Source organism: Stegodyphus dumicola, chromosome 8, assembly GCF_044657685.1.
Source record: "Stegodyphus dumicola isolate Sdum_Otavi_A_Nest chromosome 8, ASM4465768v1".
Lineage (NCBI taxonomy): Eukaryota > Metazoa > Arthropoda > Arachnida > Araneae > Eresidae > Stegodyphus > Stegodyphus dumicola.
In genome coordinates this window covers 165,910,089-165,926,645 of record NC_140775.1, presented here as the reverse complement: position 1 = coordinate 165,926,645, position 16,557 = coordinate 165,910,089, and the positions used below count along the sequence as shown (strand labels likewise).

General features: G+C 33.8%; 1 protein-coding gene across 3 annotated transcripts in view; it reads left to right on the top strand.

Annotated features, from left to right (window-relative positions):
- Positions 1–16,557, top strand: part of LOC118180849 (cGMP-dependent protein kinase, isozyme 2 forms cD4/T1/T3A/T3B-like) — a 203,725-nt gene that overhangs the window by 178,970 nt on the left and 8,198 nt on the right. For all 3 annotated transcript variants that reach the window (XM_085822696.1, XM_035349903.2, XM_035349904.2), the window contains exons 13-16: positions 109–250; positions 2,158–2,321; positions 8,717–8,839; positions 11,445–11,507. In XM_085822696.1, coding sequence (XP_085678822.1) covers positions 109–250; positions 2,158–2,321; positions 8,717–8,839; positions 11,445–11,507 — 492 coding nt within the window. The remainder of the gene's footprint in view (positions 1–108; positions 251–2,157; positions 2,322–8,716; positions 8,840–11,444; positions 11,508–16,557) is intronic.

Below are 16,557 nucleotides of genomic sequence, written 5' to 3'. Positions count from 1 at the left end.
GTTTCCCCCCATCTAAAATTTCATTTTACCTGATGTATATTCTGATTTTTGATTATTAATTGTTTATAATATATTATTTATTTACTGAGGTATGTTTTGTATTTTCAGGGGGAATTTTGATGACAATACAACACGATTTTACACTGCTTGTGTTGTGGAAGCATTTGCATATTTACATGCAAGAAATATAATATACAGGGATTTAAAACCAGAAAATATGATTCTAGATACACAAGGATATGTAAAATTAGTAAGTGCAACTTTGAAAAATTTTCCAACAATTTTCATTTTGTGGTAACATATTAGCATGACTACATGAACATATGTACACAGGGTGGTTCAAAACTATATGTCAAAAATGTAAAGGCAGGTAGATGGGAATTAAATAAGCAGATTTTGTATGGGGAAAGTGTGTGTGGTAATGCTGCATTGAGTCCGTATAGAGTGCTGATAAGTACAGCATATAAAAGTGCTGTACTAGCTGGATTCTTCATTTTCCGCACTGATCACGAGCAGCATGCATCATTACACCAATGTAGAGCTTGACGACATGCATTTCATGTAGGGGGCTGCACAAGTAAATGAATTAACTGCTGAAAGAATGTACAAGGAGCAATTTTACAAGGAGATCTTTCCTAAACCAGCTGTTCACAGACGAATGCGGTTCCAGCACGATGGAGCTCCAGCTCACTTAAGCAGAATGTCAGGAATCCCCTGGACACTGTCTACAACCAGCACTGCATAGCACAGGGAGGGTCAGTTCCCTGGCCACCACGTTCTCCTGATTTAACCTGCTTGGATTTCTTCTTTTTTTTTGGGTCATATTAAAGGCCTCGTGTACGGGAGTCCTGTCACATCTGCGGAAGATCTTGTTTCCTGCTTGTCTGTTGCTGCTAGACATGGGTTCAACATGCCTGACGTCTTTTCTTGAATCTTGTATCACTCCTGGTGGCTGCTGCTCTTTCAAGCACCTATTATAAACTGTTAATTTTTTTTCTTTTTACTTGTCTTTTCAGTTTCCTGTGATTCATACTGCGCAAAAATTTGAAAATGGCTGCAATAATCTGAAAATGCTACTGTAAAAAATTAATTGTATTACAAGTGAAGAAAGTGTAAATATGTTTATTAATAAAATATGTATTTTTTTAAAAAATATACCTTAGCTGCCCTGCGCAGAAAATATATTTTTTTGTTCTAGACAAAAGATATCTCGCTCATTCTTTAATGGTGAATTCAGAGGTGGATTTTGGGAGTTGCATAAGATGCGATCAGAAAGGACCCACTTCCTCTCCTTCATTTTCTAGAAGTCTCTAAATCATTAATTAATTTTTAAAAAACAAAGCAAATACCCTATGTCTTAAGATGAACAAGCATTAAAAATTCAGATGAGATCCCCTCCTCACTTCATGTATTAGTATCACATACTCATATATTCTCTTCATTTCATGACGTTGACATCCTGGCAAGCCTATCACCCTGGGCAGCCCTCATATAACCTGCCATTTATCTATTCTTGTTGCCATATAGGCTCTTTTGCTATTTAAGAGAAGCAGAATGTAGGTAATTGAATTTTGAAGGCTCCATATATATAAATTCACATTATCAGGTTTTTTTTTTTTTTTTTTTTTTTTTTTTAAGTCACTTCATCAGTTTTGTACAGTTTATGGAAATTGTATAGTAATTTTGCTGTGTTAACAAAAAACAAAAAAAAAAAAAAAAAAAAAAGAAGAAGAAGAAAAAGGAAGGAATTTAGAATTTAAAAGTGTCTGTTTGTTCTCTTATTATTAACTGCAAATGACTTGAGATCATTTCAAATTACAAATAAAGATAATTTGTGTTATGTAATAATTAAATATGAGTCCTGTGATTTTATTTCAATATGAAAATATCTATATCATTTGTATTTTTGTTCTTATGTCATTTCAAATTCTTATTTTGTTTGAAATGTGTACCAAGCTTAAGTAATAAATGGTCTGGAACTAAAACAATGTAGCACTGAGTTTGATATAATGGTGTACTTACTAGTGAGAACTTTTTTTTTTTCATTAAACTTATAAAATACTAAATGTCTTTGTGTATTGATAATTTTATCCAAAATAAAATTGCCTTTTTGCAATTTTTAACAACAGTAATACTCAAATATGTAACTTTTTGCAGGTGGATTTTGGTTTTGCAAAAAAATTACAACATGGTCGTAAAACATGGACATTCTGTGGAACTCCTGAATATGTAGCTCCTGAAATTATTTTAAATAGAGGGCATGACATTTCAGCTGATTACTGGTCTTTAGGTGTTCTAATGTTTGAACTGCTTACTGGAACGTGAGTTTTTAATGCTTTATGTTATATGAAATGTTTTAGTTTTTGACCATTTTTAATAGTTCATGTTACACTGAGAGAAAGATTGACAGTTTTATCACCAATTAGCATTGCTTGCATTTTGTATATTACAAGGAACTATTGGTCTTCTCTGGTTATGTGTATCTCCTTACCAAAAAATCACAAACTACTGGTGACTATTTTTTTGCCAAACTAGAGCTAAAAAGACAACAGCTATTTTAAAATTTAGTTGGTCTCTAAGAATTAGATAAAACAGCATCCAACTAATAAAATTATAAAAGCAAGAAACACTAACCTCTTATTTTTTGGTGTTGTTCATTTACATAGCAATCTGTTGCAGCTTTAAAAAATCATAGAATTGAAAAAAATTCATCATCATACACAACTTGGCATTGAGCACACTATTCCCAGTACACAATGATCTGTTTTCGCTTTAAAAATATCGGAACAGATTTTGATTCATTAAATTCAATTATTTACAAAGTGCAACTTCATGGAATGTGAGTTTTTGAATTCTGTGTTGTTAGGCCAAATGCCATAAATCTGAGGAAAAGCAATACTTTCTTTTACATTAGCCAGCAGATGCCACAGCCTTATAACAATATTTTACCAAAAAAAAAAAAAAAAAAAAAAAAGCAGTCAATGCAACAAAAACAAACGCTAATGACTGTCAAGTTTGAAGATGGAAATGTGCCCCTTCATGGTGAAAATTTCCACTTATCTGCTGCACTGGCACATGCCTGGCTGCTGATATCATGGGTTGCCTGTTTTGCTTTGTGAATACTTTTTTTGAAGAGAGGATAATCAGAAAATATTGGACTATTTTGAGTGGTTTAATGTTCTGCCATTTCCATGTTCCATGGTTTGTTCCTTGTGCACTTTATTTTTTTTCCAGGTGGGCTTTGGTTACCTCCTTTATATTATAGCTCTTGTTATTTAAATGATGGTACAAGGTATATTGTTAATGGACTATGCCTTACTAGCAACACTACTGAGAGCCCTTCTCCTGACAGGCAAATTATAAAAGACTATGATTAGGACTGCTGGTCATTTGGCAATGCTTTGGGCTTTAGTTGCTTAGGGTTGTTGCTTTAGTGCAGCCCATTAGCAAGATGGCTTTTGTCACTGTTTAATTAACAGATACTCTAATAATAAAGAGTTAATACACTTGTTTAAGTCTTTTAATGCAATCAGCTTACTTATTAATGAAAATGTGCTGTTGACTGATTAGTCTGCCATAGGTTTTGCATGGTGTGAAAGTAGTAGGTATGAAAGTAGTAGGTAGGAGAATGAGGTAGTCTCTCCTCCCCCTCCTAAAAAAAAGATAGAAGCAGTCCATTTTTGACACTTTCAATAAAGAAAAGTAAGTGGTTTGCAATGTATCATGGTGCTACAAAATATAGCATCTTCTGAAGAGCTATAACTGCCTTCCACTGACCTGCAAACACACATGAACACAACATCTCTTATTATCAAAGGTATTCTGATATACAAGGTTATTTATAATTCTATCTGAGGTTTCGAAATGCTATAATTAAAAAAGGTAAGATGATACAGCAAAAACAAACCTTGCACTAAATGCAGTAACAATACAATTTTTTTATAATAGCATTTGGCATTAGATGATGGCACACACCTGACTGAAAGCAGTAAGTGAATCAAAATGGTATTCATGGGTGAATAAAAAGCTTGTATGTTACAATTAGCTAAATTGGAATCAGTGGTGCAGTGGGCATTTCATATGAAATAGGGACTCACTGACAAGCCAGTTCATGTATGGTACAACAAGTTTAAAGAAACTAGATGCTTGTGTGATAAGCAATAAACTGATTATCTGGATCCATCTTCAAGAACCATAGGTGATGTACATGAAATGTTTTAGAGGAACAAAATCAACCATTCGTGCAAGCCATGAATTGAGGATTTTACAACCAACAATGTGGCGAATGCTATGCAAAACTCTGCATATGAAGCCATACTGGTTGCAAATGGTGCAAATGGCTGACTTTCAGGGGATTGCATTTCTTGTGTGAACTTTTACATTGATGTCCAAGCTGAGGATTCACTGCTACAGAAAATGATTTTTGGTGATGAATCCACCTTTCCATTGCCCAGCAAGGTAAAACACCACAACTTACACATTTGGGACATGGAAAATTCTCATGCAATAGTGGAACTTTGTCATGATTCTATAAAAGTTAATGTATTCTGTGATGTCTCTTCCTCACGTGTGTAAGTGTCATTTTTTCTCACAGAGCAGACTGTGTACATGGATATGCTATAGTTGTGGTTAATGCTGCAACTGCATGAATATGAGGATGACAACTTTGTTTTTCAACAAGATGCAGCTCCACTCTAGTTTCTGCAGGATGTACATGAATACCTTAGCACACAATTACTTCATTATTGGATTGGGCGAGCTTACAAAGATGACATATCTCTTTGCCATGACCCCCATTCTCAGTGCTCCTTTAACACTGTGTGACTTTATTTATTTATTTATTTATTTTTTATGGAACTATGTAAAGACCTTCTTTTCTTACCCTCTTTGCCACATAACTGCTTAAAAGGATCACATATAAATACCATTAATAGTACCATGTTGAATAGGGTCTGAGAGGAACTGGACTATGACTTTGATGTATGTCATGTGACCAAGGGATCACAGATAGAACACCCGTAAGAGCTGTAAATAAAACTTGAATTGTTTCTGTATTTAGTGCAATGTTCGTTTTTGCTGTATTCAGTTATTTTACTATAGCCTTCTGAAACCCGGAGGGAATTATGAACAACTCGATATATCTATATCATGTTTTTCATGTAAGTTCACTTCTTTTGTCTCTAACTCTATTGAAAAGAAATTTAGAACCAATTCTGTGAGAAGGGCAAATGTAAAATTTACTAATGAATCCAATATTCTAATATTATATTGAGTATTGTATCAATAATGTTTTCTTTGCACATTGCTACTTCACACTTAGTATAAGAAAAATATCTTGTTAAGCTATATAATTCAAATCTAGAAATTCTTATTGAGTTAAAATGTATAACAATAAACTTTAAAAAGGATATAAGAAAAGAAAAAATTTCAGAATGTATTCTCAGTGCACCTAGTATCCTGTTCTAACTAGTCACTCATAGGGAATAGCAGGGAGAACAGCAATTAGATAACATTTGGCTGTTACAACTACTTTGTGTTCCGGATAAAGCAGCAATGACTTCTTGGAAATATAAAGACATAGTCTTTCATTCTTTATTAACATATCTTGATATTTAATCTGTAGCATCAATAGTGATGTATTCTTTGCAATGCAAAATCTCTGAAAGAGTCATGAATCGAAACTTAAGAAATCCTATTTTAATAATAGCTCAGCAATGATTAAAAGGACATGGAATACTAGTTTATACATGAAATCTGGTTATTGAAAGTAATCAGCTGTCTAGGCTCATAATGTTTTCTTCATTTGTTTTTTACAAGTGAATTCCCATAAAAACTTCTTTGCAAAAGCTTTTTTTGATTTCTGAAATATCCTAAATCTTGTGACTGGAGTTGAATGCCAGGGATGTCTTTTTATCAGAAATGCATTCATGAAGGATTTTTTTTTGGGGGGGGATATAGCTCACATTCATATTACTCATTAGGAAAACTGCATGCTGCTAATTCATTCATTTACCAATGAAGAATTGCGAGCACTCAATGGTATTATTCATTCAACCTCTACTAAGATAATACTAAGTCATTAAACTATAAATGACAAAGTTGCATGTATTTGAATTATCACTGGTTTCAACTGATATTGTTGAAGTGCTTTTCTGATACATTTGCAGATGAAAATTGGTTTTCATGTCATCTAGTTTTTCATATTTAGTTTAGGCAGATGATCTTTAGTCAGTATATAAAATTTCTGAAAACAGAGTATTGAAGGAAAGTTTATGATAATAATTGTGTAAATTCCATAAAATATGTAATTTTTTAATTAGAATTTTCTTTAGAGAACAATTCTGAAAATATTCTCCCCCCCCTCAAGGTAATTTTGGCATTATCGAAACAACATGTAGCAGAGTCATTTAAATATTTTACATTCCTTGAATTCTGTTACATAACCAAGGAACTTATTATTCACATGGCCTGCAAGTATTGCCATTCAAAAATTTATAAACCTAAAATTCTTCCGCCAGACCCATTAGCAATATTTTGAGAAATGGCTATTCTCCTGGTTACAAGATAGTTAAATTAAAACCTTTATAAATTTTCGAATGGCAATACTTGCAGGCCATGTGAATAATAAGTTAATATAAAACTGCAATTGCATAATAAACTGGATGATTTAAAAACAATAAATGTACTTAATGTTAAATTTTCTTTGTTTTAAATAATTAATCTAATTTATATAATTTATATTACATTTGATTGATATAAATTTTTATATAACCATCTGATAATTTTTTTAGCATGTGTCTCATTATTGAGCAAATGATAAAAGGTGCTTTTAGTGCCATAAATTGCTTACTTAGCACAGACTAATAACTTGGTATTTATATACAGTACAAAGTCTGTAATCCGGACTCGTTGAGACTTTAGCGATTCCGGATTAGGGGTTTTTCCGGATTATAGATCATCAATTTAAATCTGGTAAGATGGCATGAAGAAATTATACAATTAAAAATATGGAACCGTAATTTATGAAATAAAGAGCAATTATTATCTAAAGGATATCAAAATTTTCCAAAAAAAGGTTTAATATTTATTTGTTTACTTTATTAAACATTTCTTTCAATGTAAGTTGTTTAAGTTGCTTCATTTTTTGTGCTAATACTTTCTCTTTAATTTTATAAACAGACATAATTTCTTGTTCAGTTACAAAATTCCACTATTCAAGTCCTGTAATTGCTGTGTCGAGAATACCGACTAACTTGTCAATCGAAATTTTTTCGTTCTCAGTAACTTCTCTCTTTCACTTTCTTCCCTGTCGGAAGTGCGCATGGGTAAATGCTTTATGCGTATGCGTAGCGGACGCGTGCATTAAATGCGCATGCGTAAGTTTGGGGCTTTGAGGTCCGGATTATAGATCATTCCGGATAATGGACGTCCGGATTACAGACTTTGTACTGTATTTCATTTTTCAGTTTAGTTTTATGGAATGCAATTTAAAAGAAGTAGAGTAATTAATATTTGAAAAGTAGATGCAAAGTATTTTATTGAATTTATATTTGTATATAGATTAATGTCAGAACCGGATTTAGACTTGATAAGGCCCTAAGCTATTTGAGATATGGTGTCCTTTATAAGTCTGTTATACTATATATTAATTTTTGGGGCCCTAAGCTATATCTTGTGTAGCTTATACATAAATCCTGCACTGATTGATATTGTTGATGATGTAAATATATGTCTAGAAAATAATAATAATGGAAAATAGAATGCACAAGAAAAAACAGATTATTTGTAAAAACGATTTTTCTCCTGTCTGACCAAGATTCCATCATGTCACTTTCAAACACTTGTTGTTTCAAAGAGTTGTACCATGGCTAATGACTTTACATTCACTGACATTGATTAGAAATTTCAGAATATCAATTGTAGGGCTTGACGCATTACATATGACTATTACAAGGCATAAACATTAGCACAAAAACACAAAACAGTTTAAACAATTTAATTTTAAAGTAATGTAAAGCAAATAAATATTGAGCTCTTTTTGTAAGTTTTGATTCCCTGAACGCCATAAATGTTTCATTATTTTATAAATAACTATTCATATTTTTGATTTTATAATTTCTACCTGTCATCTTACTGGATTTAAACTGATGATCTAAAATCAGAAATTTCCGAAATCGGTAATCACCAGAGTCCTGACAATTCTGAACCTTGGTCTTATTGTGCAGATGATTAATTTGAATTTTTTTTATGAATCCCATACTCTATTTGAAATGTACACTATTCAAAAAGGTTTCTGGTATGTTGCAAAAGTGACAAAAATGTCACATTGATAGTAGCAATAATAACTTAATGTTCAAGAAGCAATGGCTGTTGCTATAAGAAAAGCAGGAATTGTAGCCTTTAGGCCAGCAGTTGAAGACATTAATTAAACTAGGGAAATGCACAAATGTTGAAGTACTTAAAAATAAATTAATGGAAGGCACATGGTTAAAAAGCAAATGTGTACAACATCAAGGCAATGAAGCAAAAGCTTACCTGAAAGTGTTCACTTCGGAATTTTTTTTATAAATCTTGTAAATTATTATTATTATTATTATTCAGGTCTAAATAGTAAAAAAATTCATTCATTCAGCATATATTTATTAAAATAAGATATTTTAAAGCAATCATTTTAATAGCTTTTTCAAAATGTATTTAATCTTTCTCTTTTATTTAGGCCACCATTCACAGGACCTGATCCAATGAAAACATATAATATCATTTTAAAAGGCATTGATGCCATTGAATTTCCTAGAATAATTTCAAGAAATGCAATGGCACTCATCAAGAAATTATGCAGGTATATAATTTTTGATATGCTTCTTTATTGTGAAGATGTTTTATATTTTAAAATGCAGGTGTGGTAATACGAGGGCCATCCAGGAAGTAGATTACGTTTCCGTCTGTGTCCGCTAGGGGCGGGGCTAGCACGGCCATCTTGGGGTCAGAGCGTTGCGCAGCTCAGTCTGCATCTAGCCGTGCTAGTGAGAGGTTCGTGCTGTGCTCCGTTCAGATACTGTGACGGTTTGAAATGTCTGCGTTAATTGAAAATCCCGCGAGCTGCGAGGTGCGCTCAGTAATAAGGTTTCTGACTGCAAAAAACTGTAAACCGATAGAAATCTATCGGCAGCTTCGTGAAGTGTATGGGGACAACATTATCACTGAAGGTGGAGTGCGTCAGTGGGTCATAAGATTTCAAAATGGCCGAACCAATGTTCACGACGAAGATCGAAGTGGGAGACCCAGCATAGTGACCGCCGAACTTCTCGAAAAAGTCGATGCTAAGGTCCGTGAAAATCGAAATTTCACAATAACGGAACTTTCTTTGAGTTTTCCACAAATTTCGCGAAGTTTGTTGCACGAAATCATCAGCGAAAAGCTTGGTTACCACAAGTTTTGTGCAAGATGGATTCCAAAAATCTTGACAGAGGACCACAAAAATCAGCGAATGGCTGCAGCGTTGAACTTTTTGGACGCTTACCATAAGGATGGTGACTCTTTACTCGATCGCATCGTTACTGGTGACGAAACATGGGTGAAACATGTGAACTGTGAAACGAAATTGCAATCAATGCAGTGGGGGCACACAAGTTCTCCCCAAAAACCCAAGAAATGCATGCAAACAATGTCGGCAAGGAAGATGATGGCGACTGTTTTTTGGGACAGAAAAGGTGTAATTTTGTGGACTTCCTGGAAAGAGGCACTACAATAAACTCTCAAAGGTATTGCCAAACTCTCCAAAAACTCAGAAGAGCAATTCAAAACAAGCGCAGAGGAATGTTGAGCTCTAAGATCTTGTTGATTCACGACAACGCCCGGCCCCACACGGCAAATGTCACTCGTAAAGTTCTTGAATCTTTTAAGTGGGAGTTGTTTCCTCATCCGCCGTACAGTCCCGACCTGGCACCGAGCGACTTCCACCTATTCCCAGCAATGAAGAAGTGGCTGGCTATGCAGCGTTTTGATGACGACGCACAGCTGCAAGAAGAGGTAACGAAGTGGTTGAAGGCGCAGGCGGCCGAATTTTTCGACGAAGGAATTTCCAAGCTCGTACATCGCTACGATAAATGCCTTAATTTGTATGGTGACTATGTAGAAAAGTAGTATTTGAGTGTGGCTTTCATCTGTATATAATAAAATTTGTTTCCTATACTTTGTTTATTTTTTTATTCCAAAACGTAATCTACTTTCTGGATAGCCCTCGTAACTGCATATATAGGCTGGTCATTAAAAAAAGAAAACTTCCTGGATATATGAAGCACTAGTGGCTTATCTGCTCATCCAATTGGAATGAAATTTCAGATGTTGTTATTTGAAGATATACGCTTGAGATTGCAATGATTTAAAACAGTAGAGCTTTCACAGTTATAGTTACAGGAGAAAAATTTTGGAAAGGCAACACCCATTTTTTTTCTTGTGCAAATTGATCAGTGCATTGAAAAACCATAAATGATGTAGGAACAATACACATATAACAAAAACTGCCAGCATAAAATATTTGCAGAGAAAAAAGCATTGTAAAGGACCAATGACAACTCCAGAGAGGAGAGGGGAAAAAAACTTTTATTGGAATTACAAGTTTTCAACATGCCCACCTTTGCAGACAATAAAGCACTGCATGCAGGAGATTGTTGACAACAATGACAAACAAAGCATCACAGGAGGAATCTGTATAACTTCAGGTTGTATGGCATCTTTCAGTTCTGAAAAATCTCATGGATTTCATATGACATCAGATTACTGATAACCCCAGAACCAGAAATCTGTCAGAAGGAGGTTAGGGGATCTTTGTGGCCATGAAACTGCAAAGTTATGGGAGTGGCTATACCCTGAAATATTATACTTTTTGAAAACTTCTAATTCAGAAAAAAGTCTTTTTCCCTCCCCTCTCTTGTGGTAACATTGGTTGTTTCCAAATATTTTACACCAGCAGGTTTTGTGATATGTGTACTGTTCCAATGCCATTTGTACTGATCATTTTCTGCACTAAAAAAGGTGGTGCCATTCTAAAATTTCAAAGGATTTTCACTGTAATAATCACCATGAGAGCTCTGTTATTCTAAATCATCACAATCAAGAGAGCATATATTCAAATAAACTATCTGAAATGTCATTTCAGTTTGTTGAGTAGATCGTCCGCTAGAGGTTCATATTTATTCCGCTAGAGGTTCATATATTTCGCTAGAGGTTCACACTTTTTTAGAACCACTCTGTACCTGAATACTTACAAAAATGTATACTGTGCTGATTTTTGTACTGATTTTATGCATTAGAGTGCTAGAAAATAATATTTTATTTCAATGTGTAAATTGCTTTCTGATTGTTTGTTTGTTTACCCATCTCTTCCTTTGGCATTTTACCAAAATATAACAGAATACTTAAGTATATTTTTATTTTTCCAACAGAGATAACCCTGCTGAAAGAATAGGCTATCAAAAAGGTGGCATCCAAGATATCCAAAAGCATAAGTAAGATATTTTATTTCCTAATATAGTAAACTTCTAATAATTTGTGCATCTTTGAGCCAAGATTTGTGCACATAGTAGAATTTCAGGACTTATAAGTTGTGCCTTCTTGAATTTTGTTTACATTTTTCTTTTTTAATTTTTTATGATAATTTTGGATTATTTGCAAGTTAATCAAATGATATTTTAATAATTTTTAAATACGATGTATTAATGTAACACTTATATAAAGTCATATGCTTACTAAATAATGCTAGTAAAAGGGAAAATCAATGTGGGGAGAAAAAGAGATAAATGAACAGGGAAATTTATTGAGAAAGCAAAAACCTCTTTTGAAAAAATGCACTCCAATGAAATTATTTTTAAAGCAATTTCATTAAGCTCTTAAAGAAGGTAAACACAGTTAAATAAATAAAAAGATTATTTATAAAACCGCTGGCAGTGTATTTTTTCCCCAAATTGATAATTCCTTGTTATAATTCTGACATTACTTTTAACTCATGTGCATTTGAACTAATAGCAGAATTTACAATTGATAAAAACTGCTAGAACTAGAATTTTGACTTTTTAAGAGAAAATTTCTTTATTCCATAGAGCCTGGTTACCACGTTTTCCATTTCCAATCCTAGCAAAGTCTATGAGTACTACTTTTATAAATTTGTGTGAATTTAAACAAGTCAGCTATAAGGTGCATTTAAGCTAGAACTCAAAATGAACAACTGTGATTAAATAAATTCTTTATAGATGTTAAAATTACATGAACTAGGAATTAATTTTAAAACATGACAAAATATACTCCAAATGATTGGTGTTATTTAAAAAAAATTTGCAGATTTACTGCCCTTACTTCATGTAAAATTGTATGTGCACAGAAAATGCTAAATGTAATGGAATAAATTCATGTTTTCAATTAAAGTACCGTAATTTCTGGAAGAAAGGCCACATCAGTGTAAACGCCACACTCGAGAAAAATGGCGGGAAAAAAATTAAAATTACACAGAAACACCGCATCAGTGTAAACGCCACAATAGATTAAATTGCGCGTGACATCGTCATGGGCCGTATAGATGCAAAAACTCAACCTATCTTCACTATCTGAATTAAAAAGATTTAGTAAATCCTGATCTAAGTCTTCCAGATCGTCACATTCATTCTCTTGGTTTACAGTCTCTTTATCTAAGGATATAATTTCAGCTTCTTTGAACCCTGCTATTATTGATGATGTTTCTACCAATTTCCACGCACTTCCTGCCCACTTTGCAATTTCTTCAAAAGATGCTCTACGCATTTTACCGCTTTTGGTTTACGTATGCAATCCTTCACTCACCCTTCACTCCCACAGCTTTGAAGGATTTATTACCTGACAAATCTAATGGTTGTAAGATTTTTGTCAAACCACCAGGTATTATTGCTTCGGTCGTAGACAATTTTTAACATCTGGTTTTCACTGACTCAAAGAAATGATCACGCATGGAATCCATTATCAATAACCCCTTTGGTTGGAGAAAAGATCCCATACGACACTGCCAAACTTTTTGTAGCCACTCATGCATGATTGTTTCGCACATCTAGCCGTTCTCGTTTCCATAAATAATTACGTCGTTAGGAAAATCTCCCTTCGGAATAGTCTTTTGTTTAAAAATGATTATCGGCTTTAGCTTATCACCGTTTGCGGCACAAGCTAACACATATGTAAATGACGTTCTTTCATGCCCCGTCATAAACACAGATAGAGTTTTTGCACCAGTTTCATCAACAGTTCTGTTTGCAGGAGAGTCGAAAGCTAACGGCGTTTCATCCATATTTATTATCTGTGACCGAAGAAGTTTTTTTTTGTCGATAATAGCTGTCACATATTTTAGAAAAGATGACTTTTTATCCTGCCATTCCATTGGTAATTGTTACCCGACTGTTGTTCTAGTACGCACAGAAATATTTTTCTTTTCATAAATCTGCTACACCTCATTTGAAATCATTTATGTTCATTCGTTTTGCTATAAATTTTGCTTTTAAGCGAATTTTTACATTTGAAATTGCCATTCCCTTTCTTTGTTGCTCCTTTATCCAGTTTGTAAGGTCGTCCTCTAGATTTGGCCACCTTACAGTACTTCTTTTGGCTCGTTTCTGTTGTGGCATATTTTTAAAAAGTTCTTTTTCAGTTCTCCAACGTTGAATACATCTGTCGTCCACTTCAAACTCTCGAGCTGCTGCTTGATTTCCAATTTGTTCAGCACGTTAGGGACATTTTCAAAAATTTTTCGCTCCCTTCTTACTTAAAAACTATCCAACAGGTACTTGCACCCAAACTGATGGGATCTGTATCTGGCAGAATGCCAAGAAAAATCCATTCATGCTGAAGGAGAAATATGTCAGAGTTCGTTATTGCGAGGCAGGTGGAGTCGTGTCCGCCTTTGAAAAAAATTGCAGAAAAGGCAGGGGTGGGGAGAGGATGGGTCCTGGAAGATTCATCGAATGGCAGAGGAGAGAGACTATTCAAACTGATGAGAATGTTGATTTGAAAGGGGGAAGAATGTTATTGTTCTGAGATCTCGTTTAGGGTGAATAAGGCATGTAGGTCCGTTCAAGGGAAAGAATGTAAACAAAATAACGTTCGCAGAAAGCAACTGAGTGGTCTTTTGTGTGGGAACAGCACCAGTCTATGCACAATGACAAGGTCATCCAAACTATGTACAATGACCATCATAGGAAATATTTTATTTTTAGTGCACCTAAATGCCGCATGGGTAGAAACGCCGCACCCACTGAAAATTTAAGTTTTAAACACGTAAACGCCATGGCGTTTCTTCCGGAAATTACGGTAGGTTTCAGATATAACGCATTTTTGTAAAAATATTTATTTTCATATTTATATTAAAAAAATTATAGTTAAATTCACCAAGCTGAATTTTCTAAATTTTTTTTCTATATAATTTTTATTTCCATAGAGTACTCTTTCTCATCTAAAAAAATAACAGTAACATATTCAGTTCTTGTACATAAAAAAGATGCTTTATCTATTGAAACAATGAGAATAAATTCAGAATTAATTTTTTTCATTACAAAATTAAACTTTAAAATCACCATTCTTCCATTACCCACTGAATATTTTCCCTAAAATTCTGTAAAAAAACTATTGATTTTTCTTTGTTCCGTTTAATTTTTCACAAAATTTGGGTCTGATTGATGTTGCTAATGACATATTTATTGTGAAATTTAATTTTTTTTAATATGATGTAAAATTTTCTAAAATTTGAATATATTTCTTTTGCTTACCGACTTTCTTCACGTACTTATTCACATAAAACATATTTTATTCACATATTGGTTCATAAATATTGCATTGTAAGATTATTATATTAAACTAACCAGTTACTATGATTTGGATCTGTACTTTAATTTCTCCTTTCTGTTTTCTCACCAGAATGCAGATAAGATAGCCAGTATTTAAACTAAGGTTTTTGGAGTTTAGTTTCTGGCTGCACATGCACGTTATATTTAGTTCCTGCAACCTCTATTATTTGTGTTATTTTACTGCTGACATTTTGGCTTTGATGCTCCAGTAGAAGTACTTATCCAACTTTGAGTATAATTTAAACTGTGTAGTCCTTCACTACTGTTGCATGTTTTAACTTGAAATTGACTTTTCTGTTTAGTTAAATCACCATGAGCTGTTTCTGATATTGTTAGTATAAGAGAGTGCATTTATGTTCTAAATTCTGTTAAAATGTTTATTTAAATATTTCCATGACTTTGCAGTTATTCCAGACATAGTGATAATTTGTTTTACATCTGTTGAGGTTTTTGGACTAAATATCAGTTCCATATAAAATGAAATTTAATAATCGTTCTATGTGTGGTAACTCTTGAAACAGGATATGCATAAGTTCAACATTGCAGTCCTGCAAAAGAAATGCACTTAAAAAAAAAAAAAATACTCACTTCAGATATAATGCATTTTTGTAAAAATATTTATTTTCATATTTATATTAGAAAAAATTATAGTTAAATACATCCAAACTCATCAGCTTAAATTCATCTTCATCTACTACTTATTTTACAAAACTATTTGAAAATGGAAGTTAATAAAGAGCTGCATGAAGCATATATTTTGTCTTGCACAAAGCTATAGAACAAATAGTTTTTAGTGCAAAATCAAATTTAGAGGACATATGTTGTCATGTATTGAACATTTTTGTAGTTAAATAGTTAAGGGATGATGATGAAAATGAAAAGCATAGTTTTTGGCGATTCATTGCAAAGCCCATAAGACACAGGGCATGAGAACATCAGTCCAGACAGTCAGTTTGGAATGACTGCCTGGACATGTACCATAATAGTTAAGATGTTAAGGCTACTTTGATCCTATAAGGGGGGCAATCAAATGAAAACGAGACAGACTATATAATGAGCATGGTGCAGAATTTGGTAACACAGATTTGTTATAGAAGCACCCTCTATTGTGAATAAGGAAGGAACATTATGAATCCTCACCACTGCGTCATTTGTCTGTTAGATGAGCTCGAAGTGAGGTCAGCGAGTTGTGTGGGCATCTGCCATCACTGGAGGCCAGGAAAGAGGAACAGCTTGCTGTAGTGCATTTTTGATTGCGGAAGGAGTGTGGGGAAGTGAAATTCATGCTCGAATGTCTGCGTGTGTAAGGCAAATACAGTATGTCACGTGTGCATATTTTGTAATGGAATAACCGATAATGAGAAGTCACTGAAAGATGGCAGTTAACCAGAACAGTTCATCGTATCATTACCCTTCTGTCGTTGCATCGTATCATTACCCTTCTGTCGGTGGATGCTGCCATCAGAGAAGACTTACACCGAGCGGTGGAAGACATTCGACTCATGTTGGTCATTAATCACAGTAGTACTTTTGCCATCTTGACAGGGCATCTGAAGTTCCAAAAAATCTGTGCATAATGAGTTTGCCACAGCCTGACAGAGGAGCAGAATTTAATGAATCTTGGTACCATTATTTTGAGCGAGAGAGCAAGCTTCAGAGGAAAGCGCATGGATTCACCCCCAGTGAGAAAAAACCAAAGCCG